General features: G+C 33.7%; 1 protein-coding gene across 2 annotated transcripts in view; it reads right to left on the minus strand.

Annotated features, from left to right (window-relative positions):
* phf2 (PHD finger protein 2) overlaps positions 1 to 16,704 on the minus strand; it is a 67,112-nt gene that overhangs the window by 49,488 nt on the left and 920 nt on the right. For both annotated transcript variants that reach the window (XM_056467678.1, XM_056467677.1), the window contains exon 2: positions 1,999 to 2,084. In XM_056467678.1, coding sequence (XP_056323653.1) covers positions 1,999 to 2,084 — 86 coding nt within the window. The remainder of the gene's footprint in view (positions 1 to 1,998; positions 2,085 to 16,704) is intronic.

The following is a 16,704-nucleotide window of genomic DNA, read 5'->3' on the forward strand; positions in this document are numbered from 1 at the left end:
TGTTGGACATTTGTCTTCATATATTGCTATTTATTTGAAATTATTATCTTTTTCTCCATGACTTGTTGGACTCCTCTATCCGTCACTATTTTTGTATTTTTAAAAAATCTAATTCATTTACAAACATGTAACGAAAACATTTAATTTCAGTTTGCTTTTTTGTTTAGCTCTGCCATAAAACAAACCAAAAAGTTTCAGTTAAATGAGAAATTACGGTCTTTGTTAAAGGCATTTGCTCCAACCAGGCTCCAACCCTTTTCATCATTCTTCCTCTCTTCTCAGACAAGATGGTGGGCCAAATTAAAGATTACCATGGGCCAACTTTGGCCCGCGGGTCCTAGTTTGGGCATCTCTGTTTTAAACAATACTGTCTGGTATATAAACTTTTGTTATACTGAAAGGAATTTTAGTGAGTGTCTTCATTAAATCATGGTAAAATGTACGATAACCAGTTTTGTTTGGTTTGGAAATGAATCAAGAAACACTAATCGTTTTAGAAAAATAAATCATATTTTGTCTTTAATTTGTAAACAAATATTAGAAGATTTAAAGAAAGCTGTAATTCTGGGACGTTATTTTATTTATATTGTATTATTTTCTGGGACAGGTTTTAAAGGGATCAATGACTTAAATCCAGATTATCGATCATATACTGCTTGTTTTAATTTCTGGCTTGATATATCAAATGGACCAAAATCAGGCAATACTGTACATTGGTAGTTGACAAATAGGCAGTTTTTTAAAACACCATTTTTGAGGAACATATAGTTCTAATTGTGTAGTTTGAAGTCTGATGTTTGAGAAAATATAAGGGGTTGCTAACTTTATCAATTCTTTCACTGTTATTTTTTGCTTTTTCCTAAACTGAGCCATGAAAATGTCCTCTGTGTGATGCTTGAATAGCCTGAGCAATTTTTATTCATTGTTTAACATTTACCTTCATACAATGCTATTTATTTTATATGAAATCATTAACATTTTTTTCTCTGACTTGTCAAAACACAACAAATTTTATGTTTCCAAAATTAATTGACCAAAACTTACAGAAAAAATATGTAATAATGTAATAACAAAAGCAGTTTTATAACAAAACGTTCAAGAAGACAGTGAAGTGTTTCACCATTTCCAGCATTTTAAATGATGACAGTACTAATTATTTTAGTTCTTGTCATGTGTGACCGTGAAAATAACATCACGTCAACAACCCACTTATATAACATGTCATTGACGGTACTTTTAATTTTTGTACAAAATATCAGACTGAAAATAATGAATATAATAATAACGAATTTTAAACTGTGCAACAGATAAAAAGTACATACAGTAAAAACTGTGAAAATGAAGAATCAGTGTTTTCTATTTGACTTTATATATTTTTCATATAATTTTTGGGGGGGTTTTCACCTTTATTGGATGGGACAGTAGAGAGCACTGACAGGAAAGAACAGGGAGCAGAGAGAGGGGAAGGATCGACACAGGAGCGCGAGGCGGAATCGTACCCAGGTCGCCGTCAGCACTGGATTGCATGTGTCGACGCACCAACCACTACACCACCGGTGTCAACGACTATATTTTTAAAATGTAACTTATGATGCGGTTTAAAGCTTAATTTACAGCATTATTACTGCAGTCTTTGTGGCTGGAAGGGCATCTGCTGCATAAAACATATGCCAGAGCAATTGGCAGTTCATTCCGCTGTGGCGACCCTTGAAAAATCAGAAACTTAGCTGAAGGAAAATGGATGAGTGAGTGATACAGACTTTGATGTCACATGAGCCTTCAGAAATCATTCTAACATGAAATAATTGATGCTCAAAAATATTTTGTAGTATTGTAATAATGAAAAGGGTTACTATTTTTGTAGAAAATTTGATTATTTTTGTTCACAACTATTTCAACAGCAGACAAACTATGGATCACAATCTCATCAGTTACCATCGCACGTTTTTTGTACAAATAATTCATTCACAGTATGTAAGTTTAACTGAAGACACTTACAGGTGGATTTGCCGTGGGTTTTTTCACAGTTAGGACAGTGATAGATGTCAATATCTGGTGCTTCATCTTCATCCACTCCCACACAGCTGCAACAGAAACAAAAATATGAACATTCATGTATTTCTACACATCCATTGCAATATTAGCAAAATATCACATCAGCTATGAGCACTGAGTTAGCAAATACAAGTTCACTGAGATCCAGTACAAAATAAAACTGTACTCTGACAGCCATTTAAAATAGCTCTGAACTCGGATTAAAAATATTCTCAGTTGGACACATTAAAAGAAACCTTTCTCCAAATATTACAGATGCTGTTGGCAATTTAGTGTTGCACATCTGGCCACTGCTATTCTCCTGGCCATGTCTTCCCCTTTGTGAGGCCCTGGTGCTCAGCTTTGTTTGGCAGTCTCAGGCCGTATGTCCTGAGGTTTTCGGAGGCGTCTGGCAGCCCAGCGCCCCAGGGATCCATCCCCAGTTCATAACCGAGTCCTGCACAGTGGAGATGGTGCATTTCTGATGATGCGCATGCCAAATATGGCGCTTAGTCTGATGGCCAGCGAGCCCAACCTTCTTCCAGCTGGCTTAAGAGTATCCCACATGCCTTCTGGCAAAAGCACAGCTCAGACGTCATGTGACATTTTTAACAGTGGCTTCTCTTTACCACTGTCCCATAAAGCTGTTGAAGCACACAGGCAACAGTTGTTGTATTGAAGCATCAACAGCTTATACCTCTATGGGCTTGGCTTAGGAGTGCGGGACATTGATAAAAATAATGTTTTCTATGTACTGTTATGTTTACAATGACAATAATTTTATATATATGAGCAATACCAGCATTATTGATGTGACATTTGCAGTAAAATCTCAAAACATAAATTCACAGAGAAAGTATATGTTAACATTATATTGAAATATCTTTTTATATTTTCAAAAACTACTAACCAGAGTTATGGGATCAGAAAAATATCAATCTGACAACATGTTTTATATTTTAAATGAGGAAAATAAACATGTGTTATGGATGTGACGAAAAAAGTTTGCGAGTCTACAGTATACAACATACATTGTAGAAATTATGTGAAATAAACTGCACAACCCAAAAGAAATAATAATCATCAAACAGATACGAGTCGGCTGACTATAGAACAAACATGATTGATTTGATTTTAATTGACATTTTTGCAGTTTTTGAGGAATAAGCTTTGTTATGCATGTGACATTGCTCCGTTATGGATGTGACGGATGTGAAATTGCCACTTGTGTGACTTTGGCAAATCAAATATAATTATTTGAAAACATTGACAGAGACAATTTTTGAGAATTTTTAAAGCACTGTAAAAATACAAGCCTACAAAAAAAATGCAGAAACGGTTTAGCTATTTTGACAAAAACTAAATTTTTTTTATGCAAGATTGACATTTTCATTGAATTGCTCATATATATATATATATATATATATATATATATATATATATATATATATATGTATATATATATATATATATATATATATATATATATATATATATATATATATATATATATGTATATATATATATATATATATATATATATATATATATATATATATATATATATATATATATATATATATATACATACATATACATACATACACACAGTTATTTCTTATATATATATTTATTTATTTATTTTTTTTTTTGGTGCTCCCTTTGGGTGGTTTAGGCCTGTCATGAACAAATAAATATGACACTGAACTGCCAGCAGGTGGCAAATAGTCTTAATGAGAGATTCACTGGATCATTCACTCAAACAATTTGTTAATGACAATTGATTCATTTAGAGAGTAAATGGCTGACTTTATAAATGAATCACTGAATCGTCACTCAAATGCCATTTAGAAAACATTCAAAACTACACCACTCAAAACATGACATCACTCTGTACTCCAGTTTCTGTCCAATCAAACAATATCAAGAATCTGAAGTGTCCCTCCCTCACACTATATAAAGAGATGGTAAAGCTGTGGCTGAAATCGCTCACTAGTTTACAAACGTACTATTTTTATATGGTACACACACACTGTTATATACAGGGTTCATACACATTTCTACCACTAAAATTCCATGATTTTTCAATGACTTTTCCAGGACATTCAAGTAAACTTTCATGACCTAATGTTTATTGTAATGTCTATGTATACCTGGTAAACAATAATAAACAATGCACGTTTAAATGTATTATAGCATATCATAAAACACACAACAATCTATTTATTTTTTTATCTATTGTATGTAAGATTTATTTAGATAATGCTTACATATGGTGGCTTTCCCTCTGTGCCACCTCTGAAATTGAGACTAAGCTGGAGGAAAACAGCATTCATACTGTGAGACCATGTTTTTGGCCAAAGACAGAAAAGAAGCAAAGACAAGTAACCTATATTTAAGTTTACAGGTATTTGTTAAACTAATTTCCATGACTTCTCAAAAACTTTGTGGGTTTTTCTGTTTTTCCAAAACTTTTCCAGGCCTGGAAAATGCCATGTCAAAATTCTATGACTTTTCCTGGTTTTCCATGACTTTATATATATAGTGGATAAGTGATTCAGATAGTATAAAATATGTTTTTTGTTGGTGTGACCGAAGTCTGGTTTCACAACACGTAGAAACATCATAGCACAAGCGGATCATATGCATTCTAAAAGTCCAAAGTCCATGAGTGTCAAATCAAGTTACAGACAAAATTGAAATTGTGTATTAATTTACTTAACTTTATGTGATTTTAAACCTGTTTGGCCAGGTTCTAAAACTAACACTCCCAAAGTAAAATGTGGTATTGGTGAGTATACGATAGATATATACAGTGATATATACAGGGTTCTTACACTTTCATAAACAGCAGATTCAAGATTTTTCAAGGACTTTTTGATGCACCATTTATTTTAAATCAGGCACCTTTGCAATTCATACCCCAGCAAGCCCCATGAAAGTCCTTACAGTACTTAACATTTAACGTACACTTAATATTAACATCAATAATTATAATTGACAAACATTTAGATTATTTTAAGAAGTCATGTTCAAATAACTTAAAATGTGTTGAATTCACTACTGTGATATTTAAATGCGGTTTCTGAAGTATTGATCAAATGTTTTTCGTTCTGTTTTTGACAATAGTCGACAATTGTTAAAATAAAACCATAAATTAAATTTCAAATGTAATTCAAGCACTTTCAAAGACCAGTGTTTGTTTTTAAGTACTTTCCAGGCCTTGAATTCATATATCTGAAATGAAAGTACTTTTCAGAACTTTCAAGTAGCGTGGGAAGTGCTTAACACTAATTAATCGAAATCGAATCGCAATTTGAAACTCTGCGATTAGTTAATCGCAAGAGGCTGCGATATGAAATATATATATGTATTTTTTAATTTCCCCCACCCAGAGCAAATGTGTGTCTGCCATCTGTGTGTGATAGACTTACTTGCCAATTGATTGAGCACACTTTTGTTCTGCTTAATCAGAATTGCGCAACCGAATTATGCAGAACGCCAAACTATAAATAAAAAAAAAGAAAACAAACAGGAAAGTGCGGACAAGTGGGATAATGGCCTCTGCTGCTTCAAAAGCAATAATAGACTAAATAATATCAAAGAAAAACTGTATTGGGAATATTTTGGTTTGAAAGATAGACAAAAATAGGTAATTTTTAAAAGCTGTCGCAGAGTTACACCACAGCTTGACTACACAGCACTTGACTACACAGCAAGCTTGACTACAAAATTAAATCGCAAATCAAATCGCAATTGCAATTACTGTCAAAAATAAATAAGTAAACTGCAATTGGATATTTTCCCCATATAGCACAGCCCTAGTGGGAACCCTGTATGTAGTCTAATCAGGTTAAATTATTTAAATGTAATCAGTTTAAACTATTAATAGTTTAATTAATGCTATAATCAAATCACTAAGACTGCATTGTACTTATAGAAATATGTAATCTGATGCACAGTACTTTGTTGATTTCACACACACAGCTCATAATAACAGTGTTTTCAGTGTCTCAGAGTGGTTGGCGTCACACAAACTCATACACCAAATCATACACCCGGCGCAATGTGGCGCAAGGCGCGACGCAATCGTTGTTTGCTAGTTTCAACTTGGTGTTTTGCGTCACGCTGTTTAAATAGCAAATGCATTTGCGCTCATATGTGCGCCCATAGGCGCTCTGATTTTTTAAAAAAGGAGGCGTGTTGAGGCGCATTACTGGCGCATTGCTATTTTGAGAAACTATAACAGACTGTTCAATAGACCACAACAAAGCTGGTCTACAGTCCAGCACAGAGCGCGTTAGTAGTGCGCCTCGCTTACACATTGCTTATACAGGCAGAGTGTACAGCAATACACAAATATCTTTACATATGAAAAAGAATTAAAATATTAAGGATATACATATATATAGGATATAATAAGGATCTATATAGGATATAAATATAAAGGATTAAAATAATATAAAACATATTATTTTCTAGCCTACATAAATATAAAAACCACTACCTTTGTTTCTTCTTCATCTCGGGGGGCTTTTTTATGGAGAGAGATTAGACTCAATAATAATTCACGCAAAAGACACGATGTACACATGCGTAGCCAAATTCACGTACGTAAAACATTTATTTTTACTTACAAAAACAATTCACATGCACAAAATAAAAATACATTTTCATAAAATACGTTTCACAAATGCAAAACACCATTTGCAAATATATAAGAGTGTACAAAAAGTTTTGAATGTTTAAAATTCACGAGTTCATCCTGAATGAGAATGTGCGAATCCTCTCTCACGTACAACTCACCCTGAATACGAGTGTGTGCATTTTTGAGACTTTTTGAGACATTTTTTTCAGTTTATTCATGACAATTTGCTTTTGTACAATGTTATTATTATTAGCAGTATTATTTATTATATGCATATTTAAATTTGTTTTATTAAAAATAAGCTCAGATTTGCCCACCTGTCAGGTTTTAGACCAAATGGGGCACAGCATGTGTATTAGGATATAACTCAGTTTTTTGAACACACTTTGTTATTATTGTTCATTTATTTGTTTGCTGGAAATTAGAACTGAATTTAGAGATAGTTTTGAAACAAATATTTGCGCTTAAACGGAATTCAATATTTATAGGCTAATGGATGCCTGTGCGTACAAGAAGTTTCCCTATCCACGAGAGTGAAAGTGAAAGTAAATAATGAGGAGGCTCATCTCTCATTCTCACCTGTAGATGCTCTGTTTAACTGTTTTCTCTCTAGTAAAGGGTTCAGTTTTTCCACTTACAAAGTCCGCCATGTAAATAGCAAATGCGCCATGGCGCGACGCAACTGACTCTAAAAGAGAATGGGAGATGAGACTCTGATTGGTTTATTCTCAAAACACACCTATAACTCATTAAGTGAATAAGCTCAACCCTTTTAGACCATGCGCCGCAGCACAAGGCGGATTTTTCCATCCTTAAAATAGCAAAAGTGGATTCCGACACTCTTTCAAATAAAGCTGTATTCACATCGCAATATATATCGCAGAAATACAAAACATCGCAATGTCAGATTTTTTCATTATCGAGCAGCCCCAATTGTTATTATTCTACAATATGACATTATATTATTAAATGTTTTTCATCTGTAAAATGTTTTAATATTTATTTTTCGTGTTTTTTTTTATGTGGAACAGAAAATAAGATTCTGAAAGCTGTGTTGGTTACAACCGGTTTCAGTTCCCTTTCACTTCCACTGCACTATAAGAAAACAATAATGGAAGTCAATGTTTGGTTACTAACTACTGTATGTTTAGAAACACAAGACTTTTGAGATATGAGTAGCCTATCACTTTAAAACGTATGAACATTTATTTTTTAAAAACTAACTAAAAGCTCTTTTTTGAAATGTATAATCATTTCACATCTGTTCATTATGAGTCTTCATTCACAGAGCGGGAGCAAAACTAAAAACAAAACCACATCAACTCCACTGTGAGTCAGCCAAACATAAAAACAACTCTAAGATCTGAATACTTTTCAGCAGCACTGTATGCATTTTCATCACCCCATCTGCACTGCAAATGTTCTTCCTACACCAACACAAACCCTATGAAAGCATAACACATTCCTGCCATCAGGAGGAGCTGTTTTGAGCGGGTCATGAGCAAATGTTGAATTGGGAGTGTCCATTATGGGCTTTAGTCCAGAGCAGTCGTATGAATATCACACACGCCGTCCACTGATTCACAGTCAAAGAGAAAGAAGCCAAGCCTCGCTGAGCTTCAGGACAACAGAGAGAGAGAGTGTGTGTGTTTGAGTGGGTGTGAAGGGTCAAAACGCCTACTGGAAATGTAGGATTAGTGGTCAAATAGACTCTTCTTCGCTCAACGGCTCTGCTTGGAGTATGTGTCTGCTAATAATGATGCCATTTATGGGGCATCTACTTAATGGTTTAAAAAGCATGTATGTTTATTGTACATCTATTTATTCAGTCATGTTATTTTAAAGCCATTTGACTTATTTACCTGGATCACAAAAGGCTTTTTATTATATTATTATTAATAAGTGCCACACAATTTAACTATTTAAACAAATATTTATTGCAAAATATTACAATTTAAGAACTTATTTTAATTTATTTTAATATATTTTGTAATGTCATACAGAGCTCAACATAACTGAGTACACTCCATTTTAAAAATGAATATCTTTATCCATTTCTCAGTAAATATAGGCAATGTATTTATTAAACAGATTTATTGTTTAATTTAATTTTGTTTAATTTAATTTGATTTATTTAACAGAAATATTTATTAAGATTATATTTTAGTCACCAAACATGCTTAGAAACTGAAAGATAATACAATTAAATTCATGCGGAATATTGCAAAAAAAGTTACAACCTACAAAATTTTATCTAAAATTTGTAATTTTCTTTTTGTTTTTTGCTTCTTGATTTTTCCTCTTTTTTTATATTTACTATTTTTCTACAACATACAAGTTTGGCTGTACTAGTTTTTGGACCGTTATCATAAGTTATTTTGTTACATAAGCTCCAGATTAGGCTTTAGTACTGACTAATGTATTTGCACAAATATAATATTGTATAGCTTCCTGTTAAAATATTAATTAAAAAGATAGATTTGTGAGGGGTGTAAGCTGAGCACTGTATATTCTTCTAATGGTAAAGTTAAAATGACCATTTTTGTTTTTAATTTTTAAATAATAATAATGCATTAATTTAGAGACTGCAGTCATCAAAATCCAACTTTTGTACCAAAACAATATACTAAAAAATGATTAAATATGGCAAATGAAATGCATAATGCCACACAAGGAAAGCAAATAATACAAATGTAATAAAACACTGTTGTATGGTTCAAAGTTAAACAATATTTTTCTATTTTAATAAATATTTTAAAATGTTGTTTATTCTCTGTCTCCAAAATGACCTACATTTTACTTTCACTCTTTTGAAAAATGTTCATGCAACAATATTTTTTAGAAAATACAATGATCAAAATCTGATCAAAACAGCATACATGTGCTATATTATTTGGAACAGATTATGAATGTTCTTTTAAAACTAAATTTTCATCCTTAACAAACAAAGCAATATCATATAATGTAGTAGGGTTGTGCGATTATTCGAAATCGAATCGCAATTTGAAATGTTGCGATTAGTTAATTAGGCTGCAATATAAAATATATATGTATATATATATATAAACAAGAATAACATCTGAGGTGAAGTGCTTCAATACCAGTCCTCTATGCTTCAGAAAATGAACATGCTAGACTTTCTGCGACGGTGTCGTGAGGCATCGCAGACATGGTATTAGTTGTCATAAACTGTGCCACATTACAGATGAAGAAACAATTAAATCTTGTGTCACGATGTACATTTGTCATTTACGACTCCCCACGACACCCTACGTGTCAAGGAAATTGCGCTGAATTTGTGTGATCTGACCGAGGCTTTATAACTAGCCAATTGAGTGAGCACACTTTCGTTCTGCCCAATCAGAATTGTGCAACTGAACTACGCCCACAATAAAAAAAAAAAACAAGCAGGAAAGAGCTGACAAGTGGCATGATGGCATGAATGCTTCAGAAGCATTAATAGACGAATTTATATCAACGAAATTCGGCATTTGTAATATGGGAATATTTTGGTATCAAAGTCACAGACAGCGAACAAAAACAGGTATATTTTAAGAGCTGTCGCAGAATAGTTGCCATAGCTTACAGATTATTGAGCTGAAGCTTAAATTAAATTAAAATCAGCTTAAAAGTTGAATTTAACCATAAATCATATCGCAATACATGTCCAAAAAAAAAAAAAAAACAATTAGATATTTTCCCCAAATCGCACAGCCCTATAATGTAGACATGTAGTATTTTGGAAAGTAGTCTATCTAATATACATATTTTTTATTTAACATATTTTACGTTTTTTCAACATCAGCTTGTGTTCACCTAAATTTAAACCTGTTTCAAGTTAGTAATCTTGCAACTTAATCTTTTAGGTTTTACAAGACTGATGTTTTAAGTCAGTTTAACGCAATGCAAGTTAAAAAAAGCAGTTCAGTTCAGTTCCAGCCTGGTTTATATTTCCCACAGCGCATCCCTTGCGTGTTGCTGTGCATTTATACTTCTGCGTGCTGTTTTTGATGCTCTGCAATAACACTTCCGAAACACTAGCTGGCATTAGGTTTTTATGTTCCTCTGTGTCGAGTTTCTTCGCTGGTGTTTTGAATTTCTGAACGCTACCTTAATGTATAAGTAGCTCAAACTCGCTCAATTTTGAGGCGGGAACAGGAGGATGTGCAACAAGTTTATTCATAAGGTAAACACAAAACAAAACTTTCCATGCAAAGCTATTTCACAGGACTCCACACTTGTAAACACTCGCTCCAACGGGTTCGCTCTTACCCCACCCACACTTGTCAGCCCCACCAAACCAACCAATCACAGAGCTTGCGCTATGCGTCCTTACAACATGTAGTTAAATTTTTTGAGAGGTGCATGTCAGCGTCGGCGACAGCGAGGGCTAGAGCCTGCTTATACTTCTGTGTCTAGTTATCGGCCTGACCCACGTCGCATGCAATAGCCATGCATTTACACTTCTGTGCGCTGTTTGTGTTGCTCTGCAATAACACTTCTGAAACGCTAGCTGGCAGTAGGTGTTTATGTTCCTTTGTGTCGAGCATCTTCAGCTGTGTTTTTTTTCTGAATGCTACCTTAATCTAAAAAGTGGCTCAAACTCACTCATTTTCAGGTGGAAATGAGCAGACGCGCAACAACTTTAATCATAAGGTAAACACAAAACAACAGTTTCCATCTAGACATCATTCACGGGATTCGACACTTGTAAACACTCACTCCATCGGGCTTGCGCAGCTCTCATCTCCGCCAACACTTTTCAGTATTACTAAGCCAACCAATCACAGAGCTTGCGCTACGCGTTGTTTCAACGTGTAGTAAAATTTTTTGAGAGGTACGTGTCAACGTCACCAACGACGAGGGCTATGTTACCACCCGTAGGCTGCGCGGAGCATACGCGAGCGCATGACGCAGAAGTATAAATTAGCCTTAAGCATCCACGCGTAGGCTGCGCGGAGCATACATGCGCTTGCCGCAGAAGTATAAATCAGCCTTGAAGTTTCAGTTTCAGACAAGAATGAAACATAACAAGAATGTATATATATTACATGAAAAAACTATTCTTTAAAAATCTCCACAGAAATAAAACAACAACATGAAGGCGAGTAAACAATTATACAATTTTCATTTTTGTGTGCTGTTCCTTACACAAAACTTGCACAAACACACATTCAATACAACATGACTCGTTGTGCAGTCCACAATAGACCTTAAACTAACTGTCAAACAACCTGCAACAGATCTGCAGCACAGCACATGAAGATAATGCTTATTTACGGGGCTATTTTGTATATTTAGCATTGACAGTTCTAGGAGAAAATCTTTCAAACTGCTTTTCCAAAAATAATCACATCTAATAAAGCATCAATTTAAAAGCATTAATAGGTCCTCAGTGAAGTCAATTTACTACATTTCAGTCTGAAATACAAGAAACCAACAAGGTAATTACTACAAGCCTTTAAATACTGCTTTAGATGCACATGCAGGTCGAAGTCACTTGAGGAAAAAAACAACAAAAGAAAACATGACACTGGATTTTCACTGTAATTCTACCAGGTCATGACTGATTCACACTCAAATAGAAGTAAAACACAAAGAAAGCAAGTACAGATTCAGTTTTTTAAACTATGTCAACTCTTCAAATAAAGCAACAAAAACTAACAAAAGACTCATGCAATATGCCAAAGCTGCTCCGTCACAGACTAGCTATTATCATTAATGGGACAAATCTCATTTAGGATGTGATGCGCCACTTCTATTTGGCATCCTGCCTCATGAAAGAAGGCAATGATGTCATTCACTACCACCTGAAGAGCTGAGAGCAAACGCCTACAATCACAAACAGCGGCATGTGGTCAGGAGGAAAAAAACAAAACATGTTGGTTTCTGCCAGTTCGCTTGCAGAGATCATTATATCAACATGTTTACACTGATATGTAGAGAAAAATCTACACTGATTGTAGAGGAACAGAATAGATTAAGCATTTATAAAACATCTATAAATAGTGGGAGTTTTAGATGTAATAGCAAGGAAGTGGAACTTATCAATGTCATTTTGAGTTGATCATGATTTTCTGCTGGATTATGGCAAGAATGCACCAAAAACAACAACAACAAAAAACAACAACACGTCTTTCGTGCACGACTTAGCGCTTTTTTACTTTTCATTAGAGCTGGGCCATTTGGCCTAAAATCTAAATCATAATTAATTTAACATTTTAACTTGATTACGATTAATGAACGATTATTTTATTTATTTATTTATTTAAAGTTTTTGGCCTCATAGTTCACTGACAAGTTTTGAACAGTAAATATGCTCATATTACAAGTGAGCGATTTTTGAATGAAGGGTGCATGACTTAAATTATTTAAATATTAAATTATTTAAAATAATTATTTAAAATAATTGAAGTAAACAAACACTATCTACCATCTATGACTGTTAATTGAACATCAATACTGAACAACTGAAATTGAAACACACACGGCCTAAAATGCAGCTCTCTGTGCCACCCACCCTTGTCACCGCTACCAAACCGACCAATCACAGAGCTTGTGCTACGTGTTGATGTGACGTGTAGTTACATTTTTTTGAGAGGCGTGCACCGGACTGTTGTGCGCTTGGCAAAAGTATAATGTAAGAATAATATAAGTATAAATCATAATATATAAATAAATAAGCCTTGAGAAAGCAGAGTTACAAGACTCCTCACACGGCAGGGAAAGTAAATGAAAAAATTGACCTGGAAAAATTTGATTGATTATAGGTTCTGAATGAACATTTCTATTACTTTTCGATTAATCAGCCAGCCCTACTTTTCATAGTCTTTTTTTTTTTGTCTAATATAAAGAAAAGATCCAAAATACTATATTAAGTCTTTCTTTTAAATTGCTTTTAAATTTTCAATTCATACTTCAATACATATTTTTATAGATATACGTTTTTTGTGCATTGAGTAGGCCAGGGAAGATAACCATTTTCCTACAGTGTATATATAGATTTTTTTTTTTACTTTTTTTTAGGACAACAGTATCTACAGGAGAAAAGATATCCAAAGATGCCATTTTCAATTGTAAAGAAATCATTGTTTTTTAAACTATTAAAACAGCAGAAGTCAATGATTCATTATTATTTAGCCTGACGTGTTTACTGCTCCAAAATATTTAAAATGTTTCTCAAAATAAAATAGTGTTCAAAGAGGAAAAAAGTTTGAGTTTTTTACCCAGACATTTAAAAAGAATATATTTTAGAGCAGTAATCACATAACTGTGATACCGTGAAATTTTTATCAAAGGTTATCATACCATCAGAACCTTATACCGGCAAATATAGCACTGAGTAACACATCTCCACTTCAGCAGAACTTTCATACTCATAACCTGTTTAATTCATAAATGTATTGTGATTGCTTATATAGAGGGATGTGTGTTCATGTCTGATTGTCGAAATAATTTAGATTTTTTTTCTGGCTTTTTGCAATATTTTTGAAGAATAAAATGAAAAACTCAAAAATTCCTCCTTCCTCTTTAAAAAATAAAAAATTGGTACATATTTAATGAAGACATGCCTTATTTGCATATTTAAGAGAAAATTATTTTCTAGAATTAAATATTCTAGAAAACTTAATACAATTCTATTAAAATATATAGTTTCTAATTTATACAATCAACTGGGGAAGAAATTAGGATTTTTTTGACCTGCTGTGTTTTAAATGTAGCCTTGTGGTTAAAGTTATAGTTCCTTAAAAATGAAATCCCTTGTCATCATTTACTCACCCTTCACTTGTTTCAAAGCTGTCTAAGTTTCTTACTTCTGTTGAACACAAAAAATTATATTTTAAAATATGGTGGAGGTCAATAGCTACCGGTTTCCTACAATTTTATAAATATCTTATTTTGTGTTCATCAGAAAAAAGTTTAAACATGTTTGGACAAGTGAAGGGTGTGTAAATGATGATTCAAATTTAGTTTCTTTGTGAACCATCCCTTTAAACGTTTAGGTTTTAGTTTTGAATCTCATAGCTGCTCTGGTGTGAGGTAAAAAGTGAGGTTATTGAGTTCATGTGTCCTTGAACATCCGCTGTAACCTTAGTGTAACCCTGTAAACTGCAATCCATTTGATGCATATCCAGAAAGACATATCCATTTTTTGCACATGAAAGAATGCTAGAAGAGTTGTGTGCAATATTTAGTGGAAAACTACGAAAGTGAATTTCAAGTACAGATTTTTTTTTTCTCTGATTGAAAAAATAAATGCGTATTATATCATGTTGGATCCTGATTTTTCTTAAAGGATTTTAATTCACTGCTTTTTAAACATTTTTCAACTGATTAATAAAAAAAATCAATAGTATCGTAGTCTCACTTACATCCTATATATGTCTATTTTAATTAATTCTCTTCTTTTGGTTTACTTTTATTTTATTTTACAAAGTTTTAGTAATTTTGTAGTGTGATTTTGTTATATTATTCTTTTATTGTTTATAATGTTTTATTAACTATAATTTTACCTTTAACTTAGTTTATTTTTTAGAGTAAACTACAAAATGTATTTTGTAAATGACTGAAAAAAGCTTAAATCTCATAAAGATCCAGGTTTTCCATGCAAGCTACTGACGGAGGGTTCTTTCTACAAATTGACTAACTAATGAAACAATTTGTTGAAAAAATATGGGGGGGGGGGGGCTAATAGCTTTCAGCAGAATTCTTTAGAATGGTCAACATAAATGGGACTGTGTGTACTATTCTCTTACCAGCAGCTGAAAGCATCAAATTAACCAAAATATTTAATAAACAAACATGCAAAGGACAGAGGATGTTTAACTGTGAATGACAGACATGTCAGTCCTGATAAAAATCTGCTGAGCTTTCCTTGGAGTTCTGCAAGCCACCTTAGATATACATTCATAATAAAGATTACTGTACATTTTATAAGACAAAAATACAGCTACATTGAATCTATGCATACGCATGTGTGTTTTTATTAAATAAATATCATTATAGTGTTGATATCTTATGTTTAATTTACATATTAAGAAACTACCCTAGATAAAGAAAAATTGAGGAAATGCTATAGATAGCATTATTTATTTTGAAGCTATTGTGAATAGTAGTCTATTAAAAACAACAGATACTAAGAGTTCAAAACGACTACAATATTAACAGCAAGAACGCAGAAACATATTCCTGACAAGTAAACAGTGAAAAGGGCTTATCAGACAATAATGGGTGCTAACATCATCACACTTTAAAGGCATAATTGGTTTCTCCCTTCATCTGATCTGCCAGAATCAGTCGCCCAGCCCTCTCAATAGAGGTCAGAGAGGTTTAAAATCACTGAAGGCGGTAAAGCTCAGTCACAGCAACAGAAACAAACACAGCAGTGTCAATCCACACAATTCTTTACACATTTCGACATGCAGTAAACCGCGGACTCAGTCTGACAATGAGAACGAGACTATTTACAAGGCGTCGCGCGCGTGTTAAACAGTCACACTCTTTTAGTCAGTTGAACAACAGTCGTCCTGTAATTCTCACATCCCAGACTCCGCGAATGAACTGTAACGATCGCTGGGCTCGTTAAAGGGTTAAGATTAAACGCGCGTAAATGTATCAGTCAGTGGACTGGAACGCTTGTTCTTTGTTTACATTCGCGGAACAGAATTTAAACGCGTTTCTGGCGCAAATTTCGCTCGCGCTCTGAAAACAAAACAATCAGCGGGGGGGAATTTCAGATCAAACCGACAAATAACAGATCGACTCCCATTATTGGATCGGGTTAAACTCATTTGCTGCGACTACGCGCTGCTGTCAGCGATGCTTCGCAGCACACACACACACACGGCGAATAAATCTGAACTTACTGGTTTTGACCATGATGATGAATACGGTCTGCGATAATGGCTAGATGTCATACAGGTTTAAAAAAAAATGTGCAGAGCGACTCTGAAATCTGCAACGTCTGGCTCATATGCTGCCTATTATTCATCCGGCAGACACCAGAACGGACAAGGACAGTT

The sequence above is a fragment of the Danio aesculapii genome, chromosome 11 (genome assembly GCF_903798145.1).
Source record: "Danio aesculapii chromosome 11, fDanAes4.1, whole genome shotgun sequence".
NCBI lineage: Eukaryota > Metazoa > Chordata > Actinopteri > Cypriniformes > Danionidae > Danio > Danio aesculapii.